Source organism: Erpetoichthys calabaricus, chromosome 10, assembly GCF_900747795.2.
Source record: "Erpetoichthys calabaricus chromosome 10, fErpCal1.3, whole genome shotgun sequence".
Lineage (NCBI taxonomy): Eukaryota > Metazoa > Chordata > Cladistia > Polypteriformes > Polypteridae > Erpetoichthys > Erpetoichthys calabaricus.
Window position 1 is genome coordinate 117687963 of NC_041403.2, and position 26566 is coordinate 117714528.

The 26566-nt window shown below is 36.3% G+C and overlaps 1 protein-coding gene across 1 annotated transcript in view; it reads right to left on the reverse strand.

Annotated features, from left to right (window-relative positions):
- The window catches only part of taf4a (TAF4A RNA polymerase II, TATA box binding protein (TBP)-associated factor), a 106469-nt gene that overhangs the window by 79551 nt on the left and 352 nt on the right, over nt 1-26566 (reverse strand). Inside the window, exons 2-5 of the mRNA XM_028811791.2 lie at nt 25680-26516; nt 10858-11012; nt 7691-7810; nt 2236-2358 (exon numbers count right to left, since the gene is read on the reverse strand). Coding sequence (XP_028667624.2) covers nt 2236-2358; nt 7691-7810; nt 10858-11012; nt 25680-26516 — 1235 coding nt within the window. The remainder of the gene's footprint in view (nt 1-2235; nt 2359-7690; nt 7811-10857; nt 11013-25679; nt 26517-26566) is intronic.

Below are 26566 nucleotides of genomic sequence, written 5' to 3' on the forward strand. Positions count from 1 at the left end.
AGAGCTCTGTTCCGATGAAATGAACACTTGCAGTCAAAAGACAAAACAGTTAACTAAGGACCTCTGTGTAACTCAACAACTTGCTACGGCAATTGTTGTTCATTCTCCATGTGGATGGCAGTGCACAAGATTTCAATGTGTTCTGGATAAGGTATGAATTGTTGTTTTTGCACTAAGGCCAAATGGCACAATGCTCAAAACACACACCCTGTAAATGTACACTAATTTGATTACCCTGTATGTGGAGTAAACACTTGACCCTGATGTCCACACTGGTTTTGTCCAGCGGTTCAGATCTGATATGCACTCCTTTCTCCATTAATTTGGCTTTTCTGTACCTTCAGAATAATGAATCAATGCAGACAAATGTTTCAAAGGTAATGTTAATTTATTTTGATCATTCAGTGGCAGGTTTGGAATACTTTTAATGTAGACCAACACAGTTAGCCAAAAAAGTACTGATGTACATGATCACAATATATGCAGAACTTTGATTTTCACGGGATTCTTTTTAACTACAATGGCAAGAACCGAATTTGAATGAAATGCAATGCAGCAGGTATGTGGATACCTTGCTGTGACCAAAAAAAAAGCCATCTGCCGTTAAAAGGCATACTATAGAATAACAGTATTACTTGTAGAATTACTTGTATTACATGTAGAAAGTAAAAATATTATGTTTGAATACACAATGGGAGATCTGAAAATCGAGAGTACACCCTATGAGAAGGATTTAGGAGTCGTAGTGGACTCTGCGCTATCAACTTCCAGACAGTATTCAGAAGCCATTAAAAAGGCTAACAGAATGTTAGGTTATAGCACGATGTGTAGAGTACAAGTCCAAGGAGGTTATGCTCAAGCTTTATAATGCGCTGGTGAGGCACCATCTGTTTACTGTGTTGTTTATCAATTTCCATTAGTAGTAAGCTAGAAAGCATTTATCTTATTTTACTCCATAGGGTTCACATGCAATGCAATCAGTTGGGAAAAATATTGATAGAAAACAGTGCTAACCAAGTTCTGCTTTAAATATCAGTTTTACTGTCTGTAAAGTAAGGTAAAGTATAAGAAAGAGATTACCATGTTTACAAAAATGTATTTAATATAAAAGAGGTTTACACATGCTAAACTCAATAAGAAAGAAAACAAAACAACAACAAAAATAAAAAATAGTACACCAGCAATTACATTTTTGTGCTTATGAAAAATACTGGCAGGTGATCATATCTTACTGAGATCTCGAAAGAGACAATGATATGACTAATGTCTCTTCATACTGAAAGGAGGTTAAATGGGCATTCAGGATAGTTCACAGTCAAGTCCCTACATGGCACCAGTCTGCTAGTGGAATAGTGTCAAGAGTATTAGTGTAGAGTTCAAATACAAAGTTCAACCCTAAGCAGAAAAGGGGCTAATGAACCATTATTTCATGGTGCACTTTTCAATGCAGGTTCTTTCTTAAAAAGGTCATAAAGCAAATGACACTGTTCCAACTAAAAACAAGCCATGTAATGTATTAGCATTAATCTGTACATTACATTCCCAGGGATAATCATTATCTGCAAATATTAAGAAGCTAACTTTAATATTTCAAATTTTAATTTTAAAGTATACTTAAAATAATTCAGTGCAAAAGCTTTATTTTTGTAATGTTAATTTAAAATACAGGGTACAAGTGAGTAAACCAGAGGATAGAGAACAAAACTAGATAACATGTAGGGAAGTGGGGACAGACAATAAGAATACATTAATTCTGGAGTCCAACTGACCTTCACTGAACCAGATACAATATGCTAAGTTAAAAAAAATACTTACTTTATGTAACAAATATCCTGGTGCCCTCCATAAGAAAACAATTAACAGTGTTACAGTATATGAAACAAAAAATTATTATACATACTGTAAATGTTACTGTGAATTTCCCCTTGGGATTAATAAAGTATCTATGTGCTTTACATCTATCTATCTATCTATCTATCTATCTATCTATCTATCTATCTATCTATCTATCTATCTATCTATCTATCTATCTATCTATCTATCTATCTATCTATCTATCTATCTATCGTAGCATCACATTAAGGAAAGACAAATAAAGCAGATTAACAAATTTAATGTCACTGGTTAAATACAGTCATGTCTGCTTTGGAATGTTTTGGTCTAATATAATAAACCTAAGGTCAATTTAATACTGAAGAGTCTACTTTACAGTAAAAATGATGAGAATGATCTTACTGTGGCAGTGTTTGCTGGCGGCACAGGAGCTCCTGGGACTGTTCTCTGTGGGGTTATAGGCTGAACCGCTGATGGCGTCGCTATCGTGCCTGTTGCTGTGGCCCCACTAAGCACGATCTGAGGCTGTGAATGACAGAAAGGAATTTATGCTGAACTTTTTATTTTATTTTTGCGATTGCCTTTTGTAGATATTAGTTTCATGAGTCCATATACATTTACTTACACCACGTTTTAAGTGATTTGTAGCAATGTGTTAAAGTCTACAAAAACAGTATATACGTTGTTTATCAAAAGTGTGCCCCATTTTAAGGAAACTGTTGCTGCTAGGCTGACTATATATCCTCTAAACGACAGACTGCTGTCACTGTCCTGCTCCACAGACAGATTGAGGAGATCGTTCCTCCCCCAAACTATGCGACTCTTTAATTCCACCAGGGGGGGTAAACGTTAATATTTAACATTATACATAGTTATTGTCTGTTTTTTTCACCTGTATTATTATCATTCTTTAATTTAATATTATTTATTGTATCAGTATGCTGCTGCTGAAGAATGTGAATTTCCTATTGGGATTAATAAAGTATCTATCTGTCTATCTATCTATCTATCTAAAATTTCACAGTATATACATGTTGCAAACCTGGTCTCACCTAAACATCTTTGCAAATGGCACACTAAATGTGCTGTATTATACTATATGTGATAATATGTTGGATAATCACTCTAGAAAGTTCTGAATATTTGAAACATACCTCTAGCAGAAAATAATGACCCTGACAAATTATAAGATGCATCACCACATACTGATTTAATGAAATGGGAAATGCATTCCTTAAGTTCATTAACTGGTCTTGGTGTTCTTAAATTGTGAGTCAAATTCTTCAAGATATCATCTCTGCATTGTCTAAAATCTTTACATAATAGCAGTACTTTCTAGAAAAATACAAAAATAATAACTAGATTAATGGCGATTACGTTTATTTATACCTGTTGACTGGTATTTAGAAGAAATTTCCTATCACTACTTCATACTCTTGGGCATTCTTAAGGGAAAAGGTCATATTTCTCATGCAATCCATTACAAATTATATCTATGTCTCACTTGGGCTTCCTTTGGTTTTATACCATCACATTTTTATAGTGCATCCTGTCTTTATTGGCCCTATGCTTCACGTGCCCAAACCTCACCTTTCTTCTCCCCATCATAATACATGTCATGTTCACACCAATTATTTCTAATTTTCTATAAGCATCTTGCTTTCCTTTAAAACACAAAATATCAACCTGATCTTTCATTCCATTCCTGCAATGTTTTGCATTTGCAACCACAACCTATTCCAATACACTACACAAATGCACAACTTGTGAAATCCTACCCTTCAGTGTCATAGATATTATTTTAGAAGTCAAAATGTATTCTGTTACTTCCATAATGCTGCACTGCTACCAACAGCAAATCTGCATGTTGAGTCAATGCTGCTCTAGGTAGCAGAACATTTGTGTTTTGTTAAGTATAAGTATATATTTATAATATTACTAGGGGGCTCCGCCTCCTGCTCACTTCGCTCGCCAACCCCTGGTCTTGGGTAACCCGAAATAGATTTGAAAGAGATTATTTATCTCCATCAGTTGTGGTCTTTCGTTTTGAACCTGTGCCTGCTTTGCTTCCGCAGTTTCAGATGCGCGTTGTAGGCGCCTGCGTTCATTGATCTTATCCAGGTGGGCTCATGTTTGTATCGTTGAGCTGTATTGTGTTTGAATTTGGTGTAAAGTGTTCAGCGGTTTGTACAATCCCAAGCAGCACATTATTCCTAACTTCACTCCGCAGTAGTGCCACTCACAATATGGCGGTGACGCCTGCGACTTCACTCCGCAGTAGTGCCACTCACAATATGGCGGTGACGCCTGCGCCTTTCGTACTATCTTTGTGGACCTGTGGGGCCTCTGTAGCCTCTCACGTTTGACTCTGGGTTGCAGAGCAGAATCCTCTTTTTTTGTGTGGTTGTATCGTTAGTGGTAGCTAAGGGCGCGTTGTTGCTTCATTTCTCATTCACGTTAGTTGAGCTCTTTCGTTCTTGGGCCGTGACTCCTTCGTTCGCGGTGGATACGACTTCTTTTGCGGTTTATGAGACGCGTGCCTGCGCAGTACGTCTCATGGTCCCATCGCCGTGTCCCTGCGTCCATATCCGGTGTATTCTCGGTTAGTAATATGGATTATAATATTTTTTATCTTTTTAATATTTAAATTCATATCTGGAGCCTCAGCATTCAGCACTATTTTCAGGTACTGTATTCATTTAAAAAGTGCATTCTTGTATATTTTTCTACATTAAGATCTGCCTCACAGCACTTACAATTTTTTGTTTAAGAAACTAATGTAAGCATAACGAGAACTTTCATGCTGTAAACCCAAAACAGGTACCTCTGGAATTTCAAATGGTGTAATGGTTTTTGACTCATAAAGATGTAGAAGAAAAAGAAACCTCAATATTTTGACATTCACACAGGTATGCAGTAATTTTGAATTTTACCACTGCTCTTTTTAACTTCAAAAAGTAGTAAAACAGTTTCAAAGTTTACACATAGAAAATAATATTTTTGATTTATTTCTTTAACAGTAGGTTGGTGATGTTTTGGTGTTTTCTGACCTTTGACCTGTAGCTCTATAATTTTCCCTTTGTTGATTGCTGAAATACCTAATAATTTTGTACTTAAAGATCTACAAACTTTTTTTCAGAATTTGTCTTGTCATTTCAATCATTATACTGCTGGGGAAGCTAACGTTTTATTTTTTAAAAGGAAAAATTATTTTCCTGCGATTTGCTGACAACATATTTCCGAAGTCTAATATCCATATTCTCATTTAGTCTTTCCATTACAGAGTTGTGGGAAATCAGAGTCTACCATGGCACTGAAAGGAAGAAACCAGTCCTGAATGGGTCTCCGGTTAATCACTGGAAACTGTCTATTATTTCATTAGTACTAGGAAACAAGCAGAACTAGGCTATGGTGCCTCTGGTTTTATTTTCACTACCCTTTCTCAGAATGTTTCTGAAAACACTAATACAACTCTACTGATCACTTTCTTTCTGAACTGAATATAAAACAGTTGCCAACAGAAATGTCTTCAATGAGGCTATGAGGAGACTAGGATCTCTCCAAGGTAGGGCACTGTAAGTATGACTGCTGTCACTATCCTGCTCCACTGACAAACTGAGGAGATCGTTCCTCCCCCACACTATGTGACTCTTAATTCCACCTGGAGGGGTAAACGTTAACATTATACAAAGATATTGTCTGTCTGTATACCTGCATTGTTATCACTCTTTAATTGAATATTGTTCTTTATCAGTATGCTGCTGCTGGAGTATGTGAATTTCCCCTTGGGATTAATAAAGTATCTATCTATCTATCTATCTATCTATCTATCTATCTATCTATCTATCTATCTATCTATCTATCTATCTATCTATCTATCTATCTATCTATGGTACATTACACAGTATTGAAAAAAAATAAAACAAGTTCAACTTGGCTTGCAGTATTATTCAGTAGTATAGAAACAGTATTCACACATTTGAACATAATGGTCCACATCCGACCTTTTAAAACCAATGTATCTCCAGACAACAGACACAGCTCCTTTTTTCGGGAAAAGTTCTTCTGTGTCATCATGTTCAACTTTATCGTCTGCTACAGCTTCAGTTTCAGAATGTTCTCTATCCATTTTCACAGTTCAATACCTCCACTAATGCATGTACTCCGTTGCATGTGTGTTTAGCAGTGCAGCAGTGAAAAAAGGTCCCCCCGTTAGACAGTATCCCTCTGCACCACGTTCTGAACGTTGTTTAGGCTATTTAAACCGGTGTTGCTGTATAAGAAAAATCCATATCATAACAAAAATAAAAAAGTTATATAATATGTATATACTTTATATATATATATTTTTTTTGTTAGAGAAATGGTGAAAACTGCTTTTTTTAATTAAGTCTTCTTTCAGATAGGTACATTACAAAATTACTTTTATGCTATATGTATTATGGATAAATATTCTTGTACATATTTTATTAGTTAAAGTATGTATTTTAAGGACATTTTATTTATTTTAGAATGTTTTTGGTCACTGAATAATAAGCCTACAGAACTTCATATTGATAATAAAAATGAACAGTTAACACCTGTGGTCTATAGTTTAATTATAAAAATACACTTTAATACAAGATATAAGGCTTCTGCGCATCTAGTTATGCAGGAGCTTAGTTAAAAAAGTATTTTAAATCGTAACATCCTTACAAATTGGCATAGCATATGAGACACAGACGTGTCAAAGTAAAACTTACATGATCAAAATAACTGTTGACTTTGACTGCAAAGGTGAAAAATGTATTAATTGAAACAATAAGCATCTCTTAAATGGGCATATATTAAAAAGTGTCTCAGACCTGTCTGAGGAGGATGGGACTACCTTGAGAAGTTGACATAAAAGAAGCTCTGTGATCACCATTTTGCAGAGGCAGCACTTAGAAAGTGCTTTAGCAGCCAAAAGATATGTCAGGGGTCTATCTGCCTCGGTCCGTGTTTGTCAGCGACTCTCAAGGGCCAGTGGACATACAAGTTGCCTCTGACCCTGGGTGAGGCAGAGAAAGGATCACCTGTATGAGTGGGAAAAGGGACGAAACAGCTGGGAAAGCATCTAAAGTGCTAAGTTCTGTGTCTGCTGATGGCAATTTCTAGCTGTTTTTTTTTCCTAAAAAACTGATTTGATCTTAATACAGAATCGTGAAAGGAGTGGAGGGGAGGGGAGTGGAGGAGAGAGAGAGAGAGAGAGAAGAGAGAAGAGAAAGAGACAGAAGAGAAAGAGACAGTTGTTGGAGAATAAGACATTGTGGTGCTGTGGACTAATAAAGGAGTGTGTTTTGGACATTCTTGTGTCTGTCTTTCTGTGTCCGGGGGATGGCTTTCAACAACAACAACAACAACATTTATTTTTATAGCACATTTCCTTTTACTGGACATAGGCATACTAATACAACAGGTTTATGCAAAAGCAAAAGGAGATCTGTTATTTTTTCACTACAAATATTACTATGTCAAAAATCTGTGGTAATGTATGAAAAGAAAAAATAAAATGACAACATACTTGAACATAGGATATCAGAAGAAAACATTTTTTAAATCTAGCTATAGTAAACATTCCATTTGAGTCACATTTGAATAATACAAGAGCTTACAAAATGTTTTAACATATTAAAGTAATTATCGGCAGATTCAAAAGGTCTCATGGCGTACCCTGATAAAGACTGAATGTGTTATGCTATTACTATAAAAACTATTTCACTCTTGAAGATAAAACAAAAATGTATTTATTAGAATACTGGTATTTTGTAACACATCATTAATAAACATTGTTACTATATTGTATGCTTACCCCTGTAGATAGAAATTACTCTGGTACCTGTACAACAGAAGATCTCTGAAGTGCTGAAGCGGCCTGAACAGTCGTCTGAGCCTGTGTGGGCTGCTTGATGATAGTAGTTGGAGCAACCTGGCGTGCAATGAGTGGTGCTCCTGGAGCCTGTATATTCAAATACAACTGTATCATTACTGATGCCCTTGCATAAGTAAACTCCAACATCAAGTGGATTCTTTACATTAAACAATTATTTGCTAGGGTGTCTTCTTTTTTAGCTTGTGCTCTGCCCTAGATTTAGAACCCCTTACTGCATGAGGCACAGACAATTTTTCTTGTGGATGAATATGCAAAATTTCAATTATGCTTTTTTTACATGGCATTTTCAGTGTTTTTAAAACAATAAAGAAATAATTAAGCAATAGAATAATTTCTAAAAAAAATAAATACAACTTTAGAAAAGCTTAAAAAAGTTAATTCTTTTATGAATTTAAAATACATTATTTACTTCTGTCATTGGCTTTCTGATATAGTTCCTCTACTACCACCACTACCTCTCACTAGGAAAGCTTGAAAAAATGTGGTCTGTACATTTCAGCTTTTTTTATGCAAAGCAAGTCTACCTCCACACAGTATTTTTAATATGAAATAATGATTAATAAAGTATCTATCTATCTATCTATCTATCTATCTATCTATCTATCTATCTATCTATCTATCTATCTATCTATCTATCTATCTATCTATCTATCTATCTATCTATCTATCTATCTATCTATCTATCTATCTATCTATCTATCTGTCTACTCCACCAAGCTAGCATTTTCATGTTCATCATATTATACAATAACAAAATTGCAATAAACAATATAATCACACTTGCCAATCTCTCCCATCACACAGTCTCTCAAAGTAACACATCACATAACCCTCTACACAAATGGTTTTTAAAATATTTTGTTTTACACCCCCTTCTAACATAAACAAATATTTTTTTAATATTGATTGACTCATTATTTATCAATGCAGTATCTCACAAATACAAGTACCAGCTTAATACCAGCTGATTCATCTAACTGAATAATTCAATCAACTCAACTTTAATCATTGGTAGTCATCAATGCATCGCATAACATTATCACAGAAAGGTGCATTTTGTTTAAACCGGTGAACAAACTCATCATCATGCATGACTTCACTTTTTACAACGAGGCTCTCAACAATTGTGTAAGATTTTGGCTATGAAGTAGGTCATTAGTGCTTGAAGGGCAAAAACAGACAAGGAATAGGGCTCACCTTTAAAAGGCAAGCATGTAAATCTATACTATGGAAAAAAATAATATGATATTTGCACCTTTTCACTTTCTTACTAATAACTGCTTGCCATTGCCTCAGGTTTATTATCTTCTGGAATAAACCAGTCAAATCAAACTATTAGATTTGTCGCTTAAAACTAACATGTAATCTTATTCTTGATTTTTCTTTTTTGTTTGTTTTTTTTTATTGAGCATGAGACATTTTTTCTGTCTTGAATACTGAGTTCATAAAAAATGACTACTGCAAGCAAGGACTGGAATTTAAATAAACAAATGTCAATAATCAATGTAACGAGCCATCTACCTGCTGGCAGAATAGAACTGTTAAAATGACAAGATACTACTGATGTACTGTGTGCCATTAAATCCTACTACTCCATACACTTTTACAGAAGAGTAGTGCCACTTCAGACAGTCCATGAAATTTCCCTTGCACACCACACTTTGAGTTCTGTAGCTGAAAATCATATTTTATATTTACAAAATGCTTAAACTAAACTTAAAGAGGTTGAATTCAAAATTACAAGGTGAGACCAATGTATGCCAATCTGACCATACCAGAAACAAACCTCTACATGTCATTTATTATCTTGTTGTCTCTGTTGTCAACATCAGTGTCAGATGATATTATTTAAGATTAACATACACTAATTTGATAAAATATCAATTATTCTTGATGGAAGATGCAGGCATATTTAATATTAAACTATCTTGCACAGACCTACATAGGTAAAGATACCTGATGTGAATGTTTTAATGGTGAGTGAAGTAGCTTTGTCAGTGATGGATAATGAATGGTGTTTATTAAAAAACAGCTACTGTTTAAGTCATTCTTAAACTAATACAAGCACATGAAATAAAACAGAGAAAGACATGACTAATATGGGGATTGTAAGATTTGCTTAACTTAAACAAAATGAACTTCAACAACACCTCAAAGCATTAGTGGTTCAGTAGACACAGCAATTTAAAGGGGCAGCTAATGTAGAACAATATGACTATTTTGACCTACTAGACTGGCAGACCTGAAAAAACCTTTCCCTGCACTTTCATTTACAAGTTATAGTATTTACAAAGATTATACCTTAGTATATATTACTAATCCACCATGAAATATAAAAAATACACACATCACAACCATCCCTTATATATGTTTTACAGAGTAATAATTTCCATTCCTTGTGAGAAACTGCATTTTACTTGTAATCATGATTTTGTATAAAGGACTATTTAATTAAACATAATAAAGGCTAGCAAATAATTCTGTAATTACTGTATAAACATTCTGAGGCACATTGAACAGTTTTAATGAAAGATATACGTACATTTGACCAAAGAGACCTACCCTTAAATTCAACCATTATCCATATTTCCACTGGAAAAACATGCTCAAATAACATACTATAGCTCAAAGGGTAAGAGTGTCAAATTGTACCTATTACTTGTGAGTTAACTTACAAGCTGTGAAAAATTACACGGGCAGTTGAAAACTGCTGACATACAGGGTGATTTGGTATCTAATGTTTAAGGCCCCTTGTATGTGTTTTGTTTTTATTTTGAAGTTTCAGTATGAATCATGCCAGCATTAATATAGAGCAACATCATAAATATTATGCATGGATTAAACATAATTTAAACACTGTATTTAAACACTTGCACTTGCTCAATGTATAGAATATCTGCTATGTTTATAATATATAAAAATACTACTTCATGCATAATTTATAACTTTATATAGATTAAAAAATGTACTGTGATTTCTTCTTTATTCCAGGATTATCCTATTTTTTCACATAGCTTTGACTTAATACACAACCTAGTCTTTACTATACTAATTAATTATCCAACTTTTTCTATTGATATCTGTTTCAGCAGCTACACTCTAATATTTCTTACTTGAACAGAAGATAGCTGGACAGAAGAAGAACTACTAGGTGTGGCAGGCCTTGGTGTCATCGCATTCTGTGGTTGGGATTGAGCTTGCATCTGTGCAAGTGTCTGCTGGTGAATCATCAACAACTGGCCACTCTCACTGCGGACTAATACCATCCCTGGAAGACAGAACAGAGCCAGTTTAGTGCTGGAGTAATTTTTTAAGATCAACTTGAAAAACCAAAATCACCTCCTACTAATTTAAACATACAGGATGAAATTTTTGACTTTTTCAAAATAACTACAGAAAAATAACTTCCTTTACTGACAAATTTGTACACCATGTTAGTATTTAATAAAAGTGTTACACAATTGTTTTATTTTTTGAGAATAAACCTTAATTTGAATTGGCAATAAATTTAGATCCATTGTGAGATGGTGAGATGCTACCTTGCAATTAGTATTAAGGAATAACTAATAATTGTATTCTTTTACTTAAATGACAGGCTGACTTTATTTGTTGTTTAGGCAAACATTTTTGAATAATATAATTACATTCATACAAGACATGTTTACCATATACATATCCTGATTTGGATCAAAATGCTCCTTCTCGCAAGGTAGTATGGATCCACAGACCCAGGTAAGAGTGATGTGATAGCTTTTGACTCATCTCAGCAGTAAATGTAAATGCTCAACTGAAATCACATGCCAGTATACCTAGCAAATTCCCTGAGCTCCTATGTTTTCTTCCTTAAGGGCAAAATATATATTACCTACTATAAATAGATGACATTACAAAAACATTTTGCATAGTTTACTGAGTATAAATGTAGGCTCAGATGATGGAAAGGAGACAGCAGTTATTAAGAAATTAATGATGAAAATTAGTTTTTAATGTTATATGTTTTATAAGAACTATTTCCTCATTTTTGTATCTCTATCAATACAACATTAAACACATAACCAGTAAATAAAAAGCTGGAATGTGGGAATGGGACACAAAAAGTAACATTATTCTAAAATTGTAAAATGTATTTGTACTTAAATTATTACAAATATAAGATAATAAAAGATATTTATTTATCAAGTGATTTCAAAAGAGAACTGCTTGCATATACAGCAAAAACTGAAAATTTTGACAATGCTCTTCTGACGCTTCATTGAAGGCAAGGTCAATACATATGAAAAGTAAAAATCAAATGATAAATCCTTATAAAACTGGAGAAGTTAGTCAGCAGCTAAGTTTATGGTCAAGTATCTTCAGGTTCTGCACAAGAATACACTATTTAGGACAATCAGCTTCAAAATAACATCTTTGATCAGGCCTATTCAAATGACGGCCTGCGGGCCACAACCGACCCAGAAGCAATCGCAGAGTGGCCCAGCCCATGGTTCCTCCAGGGGTCCACACTGCAACTAAAATGGTCTCAAATGCAACCAAAAACAGGCTTTGGTGATTATCATTTCTACTTAGTTTGTCAGTTGCAAATAAAATAATTGAAACTTTAAACTGATTATATTGTAACAGAGGCAAAAGGACATTTTTTATTGTTAAGTGGATGTGCCGTTAACATATGAGTCGGTACAGGCTCCCCCTTGCATATCATCAACAAAGAAACATGGAAAATAAGATTATTAAAAAAATAATAATAGTAATAATTATAATTAATAATTCATAACTTGACACCCAAGAACTCTGTACAAAAACATTTTAAATACAAATCATTAAAGTAAATGTACCAATCCACTTTCACACCATACGTGGTGCCTTGCTCTTAAACATTTAATCAGATAGTTTTTTTTTCTGGGGGGTGAGGAAACAATTTCAAGAGGAAAGGCTTTGTTGTGGAACTCAAATCTAACCTTTGTCATATGAGAATACTGTGCATTTTTTTGATTTTATGCACTTTGAGATGTGCCTGGGTCATATGTGAGCAAAATGTTTATTATTTTATTTCAAACGTGGAATAAAAACTATTGCTACTACCCCAGATTCTGTTCAGTTATAGATTTTTCATTGTTTTTTTTTATACATTTTTGATGTGCTTGTGTCAGATGTGACAAAATGTAAAAGGGAAACAATGAATACACATTACTTGTTTTTAAATACATGCATTGTGTTGATTTAAAATTTGTCATTACCTGCTGCTTACCAGTTACTGAAAATGTCTGGCCCTGATTAATTTCTTGGTTTGAAATTCTGGCCCAACTGAAATTATAAATGAATAGCCCTGCTTTTGATTCTTTACCTTACATATGCGGCAAGTATGGTGGAACACTAGGAAAAAGATAACAGCAAACTGACCCTAAAACTGACTCTGTACAACTGTCAATTAATTGATTTCATTAAACAGTCCCTAGTGATCTCAAATTTGTACTTTCCAAAAAATACGTAAATATCAGTATGTAAAACTGAACTGAGGTTGAGTTATATCAACATCAACCTATCCGCTTTCCAAGACCATTTATTCCAATGCAAGGTCATAACAAACCTACACCAAACCTGAATGGGGCATCAGTTGACTCACTTAAAGAAGCCGACTTAGAGTCATCAATCAACCTAAATGACACTTCTGTTGAATGTTGGGAAGATAAAAAAAGAAGAAAAAAAAACACGTAAAAATGTACAGAAGCAGCCAACATTACACAGACATGGGCAAACATTACACAAACTTTGATCAAGCTAGTATTTGAACCCTGGACTCTAAAGACATGACATGGCAGCACTAACCAATTATTTCAGCAGAAATAAATCAATATAGAAATATCCACACATTCTTTCTTATATCATCAAATAAAGGTAGAAAACATTTGTTCTGAAGTGCTGAAGTAGAAACAGGTTTTACAGCTTTTCCACAAAGTGTTACTACACTTTAAGCCTGTTCTTAATGTTAAATTAACATGGCATGTATTTAAATGACTTCGGTTCTGCTTTTTTTCTGAAATTTCTACCAGCAATTTTTTTACTTTCCCAGAAAAACCAGCTAAACGTTCAGTGGACTAGAATGAATTACAATCACCAAAATGTCTCCACTTTTCTCTTGTGTTTGCTTCTAGATCATTTATCAAAATGACTTCTTTATCTTCACAAACTCACAAATGTAAATGATAATGAATTAGCAGGTTAGCAAATAGCAATGGCACATCAGTGTAGAGTGTTTAAAGGTTAAGGAAAAAAGATTAAGAACTCACAATCTAAACAAGAAATGTCTAAACTGAAGAAAAATATGGAGAATAAATAGGCTTCTGTGTTCTAAAGAGTAACAACAAACATCTGTTTTGAATTTTGTGGAGAAACAAAAGCAACAAGTCTGGTAATTTCTAAGGCTGCAAACTGAGAGCTGGAATTAGCTGCTTAATTAAACAAAAAGTTCACTACACAGAACAGTCCAACCTCAAGAGATGAAATGTACTTAAAAGACAGAGTGTGGCACTCTAGGAGCAGGGAAGCTTACTCCAATCTAAAACAACTAAACTGTAACTCTAAAGTTATAAGCAGCAAACATAACACATTCTTATGACTATTCAGTAAAATGAGTACAATGTTTGTGAAAGGAATTCACACTTCCTATGATTTTTTTAATTGTTTGATGTTACTGCAACTTTATTTCCTAAACATTTTATTGATAAATTATTGAATGTTAAAATGAAGAGAAAACTGTACAAAATCAAAATATATTTGTAAATAAAAAATGATAATTTCAATAAGTATTTGCATCTTTTACTATGAAACAACCATTTACATTTAGAAGTATCACATTTAGATGAATGGAGTTCATTTTGAACTCAGTAACACATTTATATTAGTTCATGTTTAATAAAGCCATTTTGATAAAGCCCCCAGAGCCACTTAATACAGCACCTAACACAAACTATTCAATGAAAACAATGGAATGCTCGGATCATACCTGTCATTTGATTGTAGAAAAATATATATCAGGTTATGGATATAAATAAAATAATTCTAAGCAAATATAAAACCCTGAATGCACATTAAAACCCAGCATAAAAATAAAAAATAGAGCACAATAGTAAAACTGTTGATATCAGGGACTTTTTAAAAATTACATATATAATTCTATATTTATATCATATATATATATGGGTGAGTAACTTGCCCAAATAATACTATCAAGATGATTATAGAAAATCAAAAGGAATTCAAGTCATTCCTTCCTCAAATAAAAACTGTGAGCATGCCTGCAACAAGCCAGGTACCTCACAAAACTGGGTTTCATAGGTGGCCAAAGGAAAGCCATTACAAAAAAATAAACACACATCAATCATAATAAAACCATGCAGCACCATTTGTGATCTAAGTATGCCTCCCTGTAACAGAGCTTTCAGACACAGACAGGTAGCTTATTGAAAAACATTTGGAATACTATCACAGAAATCAAAAATGCAGCTGAAACCAAAGCTACTAAACAAAGATACGGACGGATGGACAGACAGACAGACATACTATTTGCCTTATACAGTTATGTCATGTCTTACAAAAGTTATTTAAATGCCTTCAAAGACAGAAAGAAATAGTAATAGGTCACTTTCCAGGTAAACAAAACATGAGATCTTTAAGGCATATAGAGCTTGAGTAAGCAAACATAACAAATAGGCACTAATGTGTAACTGAAAGAAAACCTGTTGTATAGAGGGTAAGAAACTAAGCAAGGGAAAAACCATACTACAATGGTGAGGTTATGGTAAATGTGGTGGTTTTAACCTGCAAATCTTACATTATGGAAAAAGTACGCAGAGGAACTAGACACGAGCTGGTCACCCTGCACCATCAAGGTCTTTCCCAAGCAGAAATTGTGAAGCAAACAGATGTTTCCAGATGTGTTGTCCAGGCTCTTTTACAGAAGAACAAAAAATGGGCAAGGCTGAGGAACAGAAATTGAGTGGTCAAACGCAGAAAGTAAGTGCTGCAAACAATAAATAAATCAAGCTTACTTCCCTTCAAAATTGGAAAATGTCCAGTGCCACTATACGCTCAGAACTGGAAGAAACTACTGGAGCACTGGTAAACTCATTTACAGTCCAAAAAGCCATTCTTCCAGGTTAGGTCAGGTTGAGGAGCATGCACAAAAAAAATTGCTTCATCTGAGTTTCAGGAGGCATCTTTAAAAAAGAAGGTACTGTTCTGTTTTTAATACAACAGGTCAGGTCAGGTTGGGGAGCATTAACCGGTACAGTACTTTGCCGCAACCACCACACAACAAAACAGCTCAGGATCTCGGCTGCCAACCCCCCAGGTAGACAAACAGTCCAGACCAACCTTCCACAAATGACCATTTATCTGCTGCAGCTAGGACGTCCCCTTGGCTTAGTCCACCCGCTCAGGTCCTCAACAATAAGGATCCTGCGAGCTGGATCACACTCTGGGATTCGCACCAAATGGATGTAGTACTGTAACTATTGCTCCCTCACAATACCGTTAATTTGCCTCATTCGGGACTCTGTGAGCAACTGCTCGTTCTACATAAAGTCAAACCAGCAGTACCCAAGGATTCCCTGCAGAGGCACAATACTGAAGGAATCCAGTCTTCTTCTCAGTTCACTGGACAGAATCCATGTCTCACAACCATATAGCAAAACAGACAGCACCAGGACTCTAAAGACTTGGACCTTCATCGTTTTGCAAACATATCGGAAGTGCCAAACGCCCCTTTCCAGTGACCGCATTATCCTCCAATGCTCTCCCAATCCTTGTACTGACTTCATAGGAAGAGTCACCAGAGACATGAATGTCGCTGCTGATGTAAGTAAACCTCTCCACACGGTTGACACTCTCTCCGCAAAACAGACATACTGCTGATGGCTATGCCCAAGAAGTCACTAAAGGTCATTCCTCCAATATGGAAATAAACCCAAACGACTTGCCTATGCATGAAATCACAAGGACTGGGGTGCAAGTGCTCTGGACTGAAGAGTCAAAATTTTTGATTTCTGGCACCAAAAGAAAGCAGTTTGTCTGCCGAAGTGATGGAGAATGGTACATGGATGAATGTCTCTAGGCAATGGTGGAGGTTCTGTGGGGACGCATTTCTGTGATCAGAGTTGGGGATTTTATTAAAATTGATGGCCAACTTGCTTGTGAGAAGCATAGTTAGTTTCTTATCCATCATGCAGTACTATCAGGAAGGTGTATGATCGGTCCCAGCTTCATACTGAAGCATGACAATGACCCCACATTCACGGCCAAAATTATAAATAATAATATTATGCAGCTAAATGTGGAACAGAACTTTCTAAAACTTTCTAGAAAGTGCAGTTGATTAATTAATTCTATTAGTGGCATAATTTTAAAAGAATTCCTGCTTTACAGTGTTTTTTTCACAAATGCCTAAGACTTTTATAGGTAGTATCTCTCAACTATACAAGTGTTTTTAAAGTGTGTACCTATACATACTGTAATGTGAAATAGTATTGAAAGCAGAGACGTTCAGTTACATTTCCAGATAATGAATGAAAGTCAAGCCTAGACATAATACACTCTTCCTCAATTTGTGCAAAATGTCGTCTAACTCAATTCAAAATTATATATTCTTATACTTGATTCATACCGTCCAAAATGTATCCAACTTAAGACCCTCATAAGTGGTGTCATCAGGAACCAACAATCATTAGGCAACGAGTTTTAGGAATGTCCCCTGCTCAGACTTTACTGGAATCATATTCATATATGAGACCATATTGAATTCAAAATAAATCATCTTCCTCTAATACTGTTAATTTGGGTAAAGTACATTAGCATATCATGTCTTAATGAATAATCTAATCTAATAATTTAGATTGTACTGCATTCTGTCTTACCTTGCTCAAATGAAAGAATCTCAGTGCACCTAGTATAATGCAATGAGAAAAGAATGTCCTACTTAATATAATTAGAAAAAAATCAAAATAACTATATGAGGAAAACCTCAAAAGTTGCTTATAAAACCTAACCCAACCTTTTTTATATTTCAGCATTATACAGTGATTGCTTCATATCAAATCTCTAGGTAGGCAGGTGAAAATGTAGCTTAATATTTTTTAAATGAGATGACATGCTATATAGTATGCCTTAATGATCTGTGGTTTGGCCATTGTAGTGAAGGTTTGGTCATTGTAGTGAAATCCTTGAAGTCAGTTATATATAAATCAGACAGCAAAAAAGAAAAAAAGTACAGCAAACTAAACAGAAAAGTTGGAAATCATGCTGTTATGAAAAGAAAAGAGAAAGGAGATGTGGGACTTAAGATTAGATTAACCTCCTGGTCTACGGTGATGCAAAGACTGAACAACGACCAAACACAGATAATGTGGCAAGAGTTAAATACTGCTATTTATTAGCAATCCATCTAATTTATAGATTTTATGAGTGCAAGGAAGGTGCAGACTACCTTTACAAATATTAACCTGTAACTTCTGTTAAAGGTGCATCCACTATATATTGGCCCAAAGCTGGATGTGTATGTAAGGAACCAATTACCTGTTATTTGTTATTTACAATTAAATTATAAATCACAGGTATACTTTTTGTGTTCATAACAATTACTTATGAATGCTTTAAAACCACTTCAGTATTTTCTGTCTAGTGCCTCCTGACTCAACAATACAAGAAAACCTCCATATATGAAATAACTTTTGACTTGTCTTATGTCTAACCAGTAATGGCACACTGCACAATAACGTGCAGTGAATACACTTGACTCAAGTATTCAGTTTTCATACTCTTTCTCTGTACGTTTAGCATTCATTTGCTCAGGTTGATGCACTTGCTGCTTCCTGAGCAGCTCTTCTTTTCTCCAACCTAACGGCCCGCTTTTTCTCTTCTTTCGTTGGCATCTTTTCGAATTAAAAATGATTAAGTCAGTGTTTGTGTTGCAATTAGTAAGTTTTCTTCAATTTTTCACTTAAGCTGGCACTTAAGTCAATCTGCCTCAAGAATGATTTAAGATATGAAGAGGGGGCGCTGGACAGCTGCCCTGCTGGCCACTGCCGAGAGTTGATTCTATAATAAAATAAAATAAAAATAAAAAGAGGAATAACCTTGGAGGTCAATCATCACCCCGAAAGCGGATAGTAGACATCACATAGAATATGTGTACCAAATTTCAGGTCCCTCCACTGACCAGGTACTCTGTCTCTCCATAACTGACGTGAAGAGGACTCTTTCCATAGTCAATCCACGCAAGGCTGCAGGACCTGACAACATACCTGGTCGTGTGCTCAAAGAATGTGACAGTCAACTGGCTGGTGTCCTCAAAGATATTTTCAACAAATCTCTGAGCCAGTCATCAGTCCCAGCATGCTTCAAGTTGACCACAATCATACCAGTGCCGAAGAAGTCATCAGTGACATGCTTGAATGACTACCGACCAGTTGCACTCATGCCAATCATCATGAAGTGCTTCGAAAGGTTAGTCATGTCACACATAAAGACTAACCCTGCCTCACTTGACCCTCTTCAGTTTGCATACCGCTCAAAAAGGTCAACTGAGGATGCCATATGCTCTGCCCTTCACCTCTCCCTGACACATCTGGATAAAAAAGACACATATGTCAGGATGCTATTCATAGACTTTAGCTCTGCCTTCAACACAATCATCCCTCAAAAGCTGGTTGTAAAACTGAGGAGGTTGGGCCTGAACACCACCCTCTGCAACTGGATCCTGGACTTCTTGACAGAGAGGCCCCAGTCAGTTCGGATGGGCTGCAACATTTCCAGCATCATCACACTGAGCACTGGAGCACCGCAGGATTGTGTGCTTAGTCCACTGCTCTTCACCCTGCTGACTCACAACTGCACAGCCATGCACAACATCAACCACATCATCAAGTTTGCGGATGATACGACGGTGCTGGGACAAATAAGCAGGGATGATGATTTAAGCATACAGAGATGAGGTGGAACGGCTGTCTGCATGGTGTGAAGACAACAATCTATCCCTCAATGTCGACAAGACAAAAGAGATAATCGTGGACTTCAGAAAATCACATCCTGCCCACATCCCACTCAGCATCAACGGTTTAGATGTGGAGACTGTTAGGAGTACCAAGTTCCTCGGTGTGCACATAACTGAGGAACTTACGTGGACACATAACACCTCATCACTAATCAAGAAAGCCCAGCAGAGACTACACTTCCTGAGGCGGCTGAAGTCTTCCCCCTTCCATCCTCACTATGTCCTACAGAGGCACCATTGAGAATGATCTGACCAGCTGTATCACTGTCTGGTATGGCAACTGCAACATATCTGACTGCAAACGCCTGCAAAGGACAGTGAAGACAGCAGAGAACATTATTGGGGTGCCTCTCCCTTCACTACAGGACATATTTTACAAACGCAGTGTCTGCAAGGCCAGCAGCATTGTGCAGGACCCCTTACACCCCTCACATGGACTTTTCACATTTCTGCCATCCAAGAGAAGATACTGCAGCATCAAAGCCAGATCTGCCAGGCTGCAGGATAGTTTTTACCCCCAAGCTGTCAGACTGCTTAACACCATGCTGCCCCCTGGGATCTTCCACACTGCCTTAATCACCTCTAAAAACACTTTCCTGCACAGACTAGTGTGCATGTAGAAAAGAACTGAAAATCTCATACTGACCTTTAAGTATTTTGACACTCTTGATATCCTTCTGCTGTGAAACATTCTGACCTGTCATTGTTTACACGTCTTAAACAACTATTATTATACACTGATAATTTCTGTATTATCTACATCTATTATTTATTTATTTATTTATTTATTATATTACATATCTATTGACTATATTTATGTATCTAGATTGCAAATACCATACATTGCATCAATTTTAATATTGCTTTCTACACGTCAATATTGCTGCTACTTCTTTGTCTTGTCTTTGTTCAATGTCATGTCTTGTTTGTGTTTTAATTTTAAATTTTAATTTTAATTCTATTTTTAATTTATTATTTGCACTTCATGTTGTTACACTGTGGACCCTGAGCTTCGCAATTTCGTCTATCTGTATACTTGTATATGGTTGAGATGACAATACAGTTTGCTTTGACTTTGACTTTTGACAATAGTTCAAATGGTTTGCGAGCTACAGGTGATTTAAAATCCTGGATAGACAAACGAACAGCCACGGTAACGTATTATATATAAAGACTGTGCAAGATTTCAAGCTTTTTTCTCTATTTTTGGCCCTATAGACTGGAAAAACACATCTATTTAGGCCATGTTTGGAACATTCTTTGGGCAGAAAATTACACCCTTAAGATAAATGTGAGCCAATAGGTGTCTTCTGTAAGAAGGACTACAAGGACTTGTAGTTGTGTATTCCATATCAACAAACCACATGGGTTCTCCTCCTAATGGGATATGAGGGGCCAGTGCTACTCGTGTTCACAAAACTTTGAAAAAATTTGGATTGGTAATATAGGCATATGGAGTGTCATATCCTGCTACTTCAAGGTTGCTGGTCACAAATATTATTTTGATATTTGACTCTTTACTGGTGGTCCTAGACCATTGAGAGCAACTCCCACAACGTTAAAAATGACAAATCTCAAACATAAGCAAGTGAGGTCATCTTAGACAATTTCAAGATCAGTGATTAAGAATATGATGCTATTTTTGATCCTTTACTAGGAATGTAGCCCTCTATTGACATCTAGAAGAAATGAAAATTTACTTTTTTCTATTGTAATCTAGAATATTTAGACTTTAAACATTTTAATTGTAGCACACATTTTACTATTTCAAATATGTGATACAAAAGCAAGTTCAGATCTCTGCCTCTTGCTTTGTGAAGAGGGGGGCTGAATGCACGCTAAGGAGATGTGATCTTTCCTTCGAAACCCCCTCTTAAACAGTGATACAATGGGAAACAAATACATTTTTTACCTCCTCTCTATTCAATCAGCTGGCTTGCTGCTGCTGCAGCTTGTGCTGTGTGATCTGCATGTTGCGCAGCGCTTGGAACATTTAAAAGCCTGTACAGCAGCTGCCCTTTTGTCTCACTGCCTTGTCTTGCAGGACGTTAAAGTGTCTCTGAGAAAATCATGTCTTGACCAAAGATTTTTTTTTTATAATAGAGAGACTATTCTTTCTTATTTTGTACTTCTACCTCATGAAATAAACTGTCACATTTCTTACGGGCATCGTGAATTAGGCTGACTTATACTAATTCAGACTTTTTATCTTTTAACAGTCAGTTTTTTATGTTGACAAATGACCAAAAAACTTAAATATACAAAAACTCCAAATGTTATTAAAAAAGGAAATCAAAGGTGACTAAACAGTTTTATATTTATAAACACAGTATGTAAACATAATGCATATCGAAATAAAAGCGTAGTCTACAATTCTATCATGTCTCCCTGAAATTCACTGAAACTTCAGATTTAGACTCAAGATATTAGCAAGATATGAATGGGTGTATGGCAGCTGACATTTTGAAATACTAATGATTTGTGATTAAGGAAAAAATAAATACCATCACAATCTCAATTCCACTTAATCCAGTACATAAAACTAATTTGATGTTGAAATATGAAATAGATAAGGGGACCAAGTTGGCACGGCTGTTGTGTTGGACTCATGTTTGAGTACTGGATAAGATGTTTCCTCTGGAGTGTTCACATGTTTTTTTTCCTTTTTTCCCCAACTAAAAGGGAACAACATTCAGCTAGCGTGCCTAAAAGTTACAAATAGGCTGGTATAAACGGCAGCAGGTGTGTGTGCATGCCTTAAAGCACCCTATGAGGAACTGGCATCTCACCCAGAGATGACCCTTTGCCTTGCACTCAATGTTTTGAGGAAAGGCTAAGACTTCATATGATCCTGCAGCAGATAAGTAGACTTAGAAAATGAATGAATTATGTTCCTCACCAAAACATATGCACTGGTTTTCTATTCTGAATTCCTCCAGTTAAAATAAATTCTGAAAATGATAGATTTTTCTTATGTGTCCACTTCTTGTTACTGTAAAGGATTTAATGTATAACATAAATAAAACTGAGAATGTCACCCTAATAAACTGTTCTATGTTCTGAATGCCACGAGAGAAAGAATAAAAACAAACCTACAAAACTTTTTTGGAAAACTTGAGAAGACTAAATGATCTAATGGAACACCTTGTAATATGTTTAGTAGAAGAATCATACAGTATATTTGAATAATATGAGGTCTGGTTTAGATACTGTGTTCTTCTGTCCCTAAGAAATCTATTTTTATCCAAATTTTGCTGAAACTAAAAATCTTTATAAACTAAGAATGCATGGGCACTTCTCTCAAATGTAGATTCTCCAAAATGAGATCATAAACAGCTATTAATGCTTAATTCCCATATGCCTTGCTTAAAACTTAATTTTGGCAAATCATCCTACTGCCTATCCTGATTTTAACAGGTTCTTAATGAACATGAAGGTCCATACATTATAATGTGTAACCAATATTTTAATTCGGCTGATTAGTAACATAACCAGTGCATAATTTACATTTGGGAAGACAGTGTTTATGCACTGTTAGTTCTTACATGTTTTAAATATACTGAAAAGTGTCACAGACAACAACTGATAATGGTTCACTTCTTCCACAAGTAGTGGCTAAGCCTATTTTTTAGCATTCCGATTAATAAGTGGGGCATTGAGTGTGTGTTTGCTCCTGCAAATTCTTCAAACTTGGAGAAATATCTCTGTCTTTAACCAAACCCCCTAAACATTGTACACTTTAAATGTATTGCATCACAAGTCTGTCCAAACATTCACTTTTTAATCTGCTTAATCCGCACATTATTGTGGGGCCTGTATCCAATGCAAGTAGCATAGGACACAAGACAGAACCTGACCCTGAAATGGACAACAGTCCACCACTGGCAACACTCACATCTATATTAACTCAGGCTAGTTCAATTGACAGTTAATAGTTATCATAAACCACTTATCTCTTGAAGGAAACGTGGAGTAGCTAAAAGGAATTCCTCACAGACACAGGAAAAACACACACTTTCATGCAAACAGTGCTTGAATATCATTTGAATCCTTACACTCTTGAGCTGTGAGGCTGCAACACTAATCACTAAACCATTGAGTCAACCAAATATAGAAGTGTTTGTTTTACTTTTCAAATCTTATGGTTTTTTTTACAATTTGTGCACTCTAAATACATAAATTGGTTTATTTTCTAGACATATAAAATTAATATTTTATTCACATTTATATGACAACAAAACCATGTTATATACTCCTACTATTTGTTCGGAACATGCACTTCTGTGTATACACTTCATTTACTGTCAGCTTTAAGCAAATATACAAAACAAAAAGAGAGAATCAATAAATAATTAAATAGTATTCACTTTTTTAAGGCTACGAAACCAATGTATGTATCTTTGCAACTTTACTACAAAAGCGAATTATACCAAGATTAAACTGTGTTTTAAGTGAAAATTACCTAAATTTCCTAAATTAAATATCCATTCACAGATCCACTTACTCTAGTTCAGCATCATGGAAGTTGGAACCAAACTTGGATGGGTGCCAGGAAATCGCATGGTACATCCATTTCAACATATCTATACAGACCAATAAATGGTCAGTTTGAAATTACTAGTTAATTGTACCTGAATGTCTTTTGAGATGTACGTAGAAAAGCAGAATATCCAGAAGTGGAAAAAACCAGCAGACAAGGAGAGCACGTTCAAACTCCACACAACTTGGGAATTAAAATTCATGACTCTGAAGTTGTGCACAAGTACATCAAGGACTGTGCTACCATGCCGGCCCTTCACGTAATCGCAAAAAACTTAAAAAAAAAAAAAAAGTACATATTTAAATAAGTACTGTACTGTAGATTACTAAACTTAATGTGTATTATTAACCAAACAGTGTACTCACTGACTAACACCTTTAGTCACGCTCTGCAAAAGATAAAATATATCTGTAGAGTAGGCACTGCAACACTTTCATAAACTGTCTCTGTTATAAAATCAGAATGCTTCGATAATTTGTTATATTTACAAAGTAACACTGACTGCTTTAACTCCACAATCTGGTAAAGATACTACTTTACACTGAGCTGCATGACTACTGGTAAAATGCCTTTTCTGTAAATGCCTTTACAAAAGTCTGGGTTGTTTTTAAAAGAATAGTTGTTACTCACAAAATAACTTCAAATGCCAATCATACCATTCACCAATCAGTTTTGATCTTGCTTAATCCAACTCAGTGTTGCAAGGGGCTTAAACCGATACCCACCCCACTAGGTAGATTCGGGAACCTGCTCTGGAAGGGGTACTAATCACAAGCAGACCACCTACCTACACACCAATATTCACTCTAGCTGGACCTATTTATGGTGCCAAACATTTCAAAACTTTTATGTGCGAGTTGTTTTTAAAGTTCAACATGTTATAAATTAATATATTAATGTACTTATAGTATCCACAATAAAGTTCATGTAAGGTCATTCATTAGCTCTGCTTGTTTCTACTATGAGGAAAAATACAGTGATATCTTCCTGCTATTAATTTAAAGTGACTGTAATCGCCTGATTAATTTAGTGCTATGACACTTAACACAATGTACAGTAAGTCTGATGGGCACATGTATATGGCTCAATTCCTGTAGTTTCCTATCCTTTCAAAGCTCTGAGTCAGTACCTAACGCCTCTACAGCATCTCCGTCTCCCACCTTCACCTAACCTTCCCAACCAATCCATCGGCATGCAGAGCGCCGCAAGCTGCAACTACCTCTGCGCGCAAAACCAGCAACTTCCCCGCCAGCTTCAGCGCGTGCTTCCTTTGTTTTTCGCAACAGGTACCCTGCAACTTCTGGCCTGCCTGCAGAGACCCTCATGAAAACAGCTTTCGTTCGGGGACTTGCCTGGGGGCAGCTGGATATTCTGAATGTTGGGTGGGTTCTGTGGGGCTGGCGGTAGCCGAGGGGCTAGAACCTGCGGTGCGATGGTTCGGATAGCTCCAGGGTTTACAGCCGCCGGAGCGGCTGCAGCTGTCGGAGTGTTAGTCCTTGGCAAGTTATGTACTACAGGTCCTCCTTTGGGCACTGCAACGGTGTGCTGTTGCTGGGGGGTGACGGTCTGCAGAGCCAAGCTGACTCCTGGAGGTGCATTCTGAATAATAGTTTTGGGTGACTCGGACTTGATGGTCCCCGCCGCGCCAGCAGGAAGGGTTGTCTGCATAGGTATTCCGGATCCGACGCTTAGCACTGGGCTACCGTTCGTCGTGTGCACCGGGGGTCTAACCAGAGTCACAGATGTTTGGGACGAGATGGCGGGGGAGGTCACATGCTGGGCACCGACAAAGGAAGTCTGGATGACAGTGTTAGAGGAGACGCTGGCTTTCCCCACCGTGGCTGGTCCGTTGTTGAGCACCGTGACAGCAGGTGCGCTGGAAGAGCCGCTGCTACTGACGCTGCTACTACTGCTGGGCACCAACGTGACAGCACTCCCTGCACCGTGCGAGTTCACTACCACATTGCTTCCATTCAAAGTTTGAACACCCACCGGCCCAATTTTGCCGTTGCCCGCCGTGTGGTTGGCCACCGGTGGGGTTGCCATGGCGTTGACAGTCACCGGCTTGCTAGAACTTAGAACCATAGCCGTCTCTGATCCGGTCGCCGAGGTGATGATCCCGACTGTTGCATCCACAACTGCACCCGGAGACCTTGTATTATTAATAACACCCCCTTGTACTCCGGATCCTGGTTCAGAGGAGGGAAAACAAGAAGAGAATGAAGGTAAATATAATCGC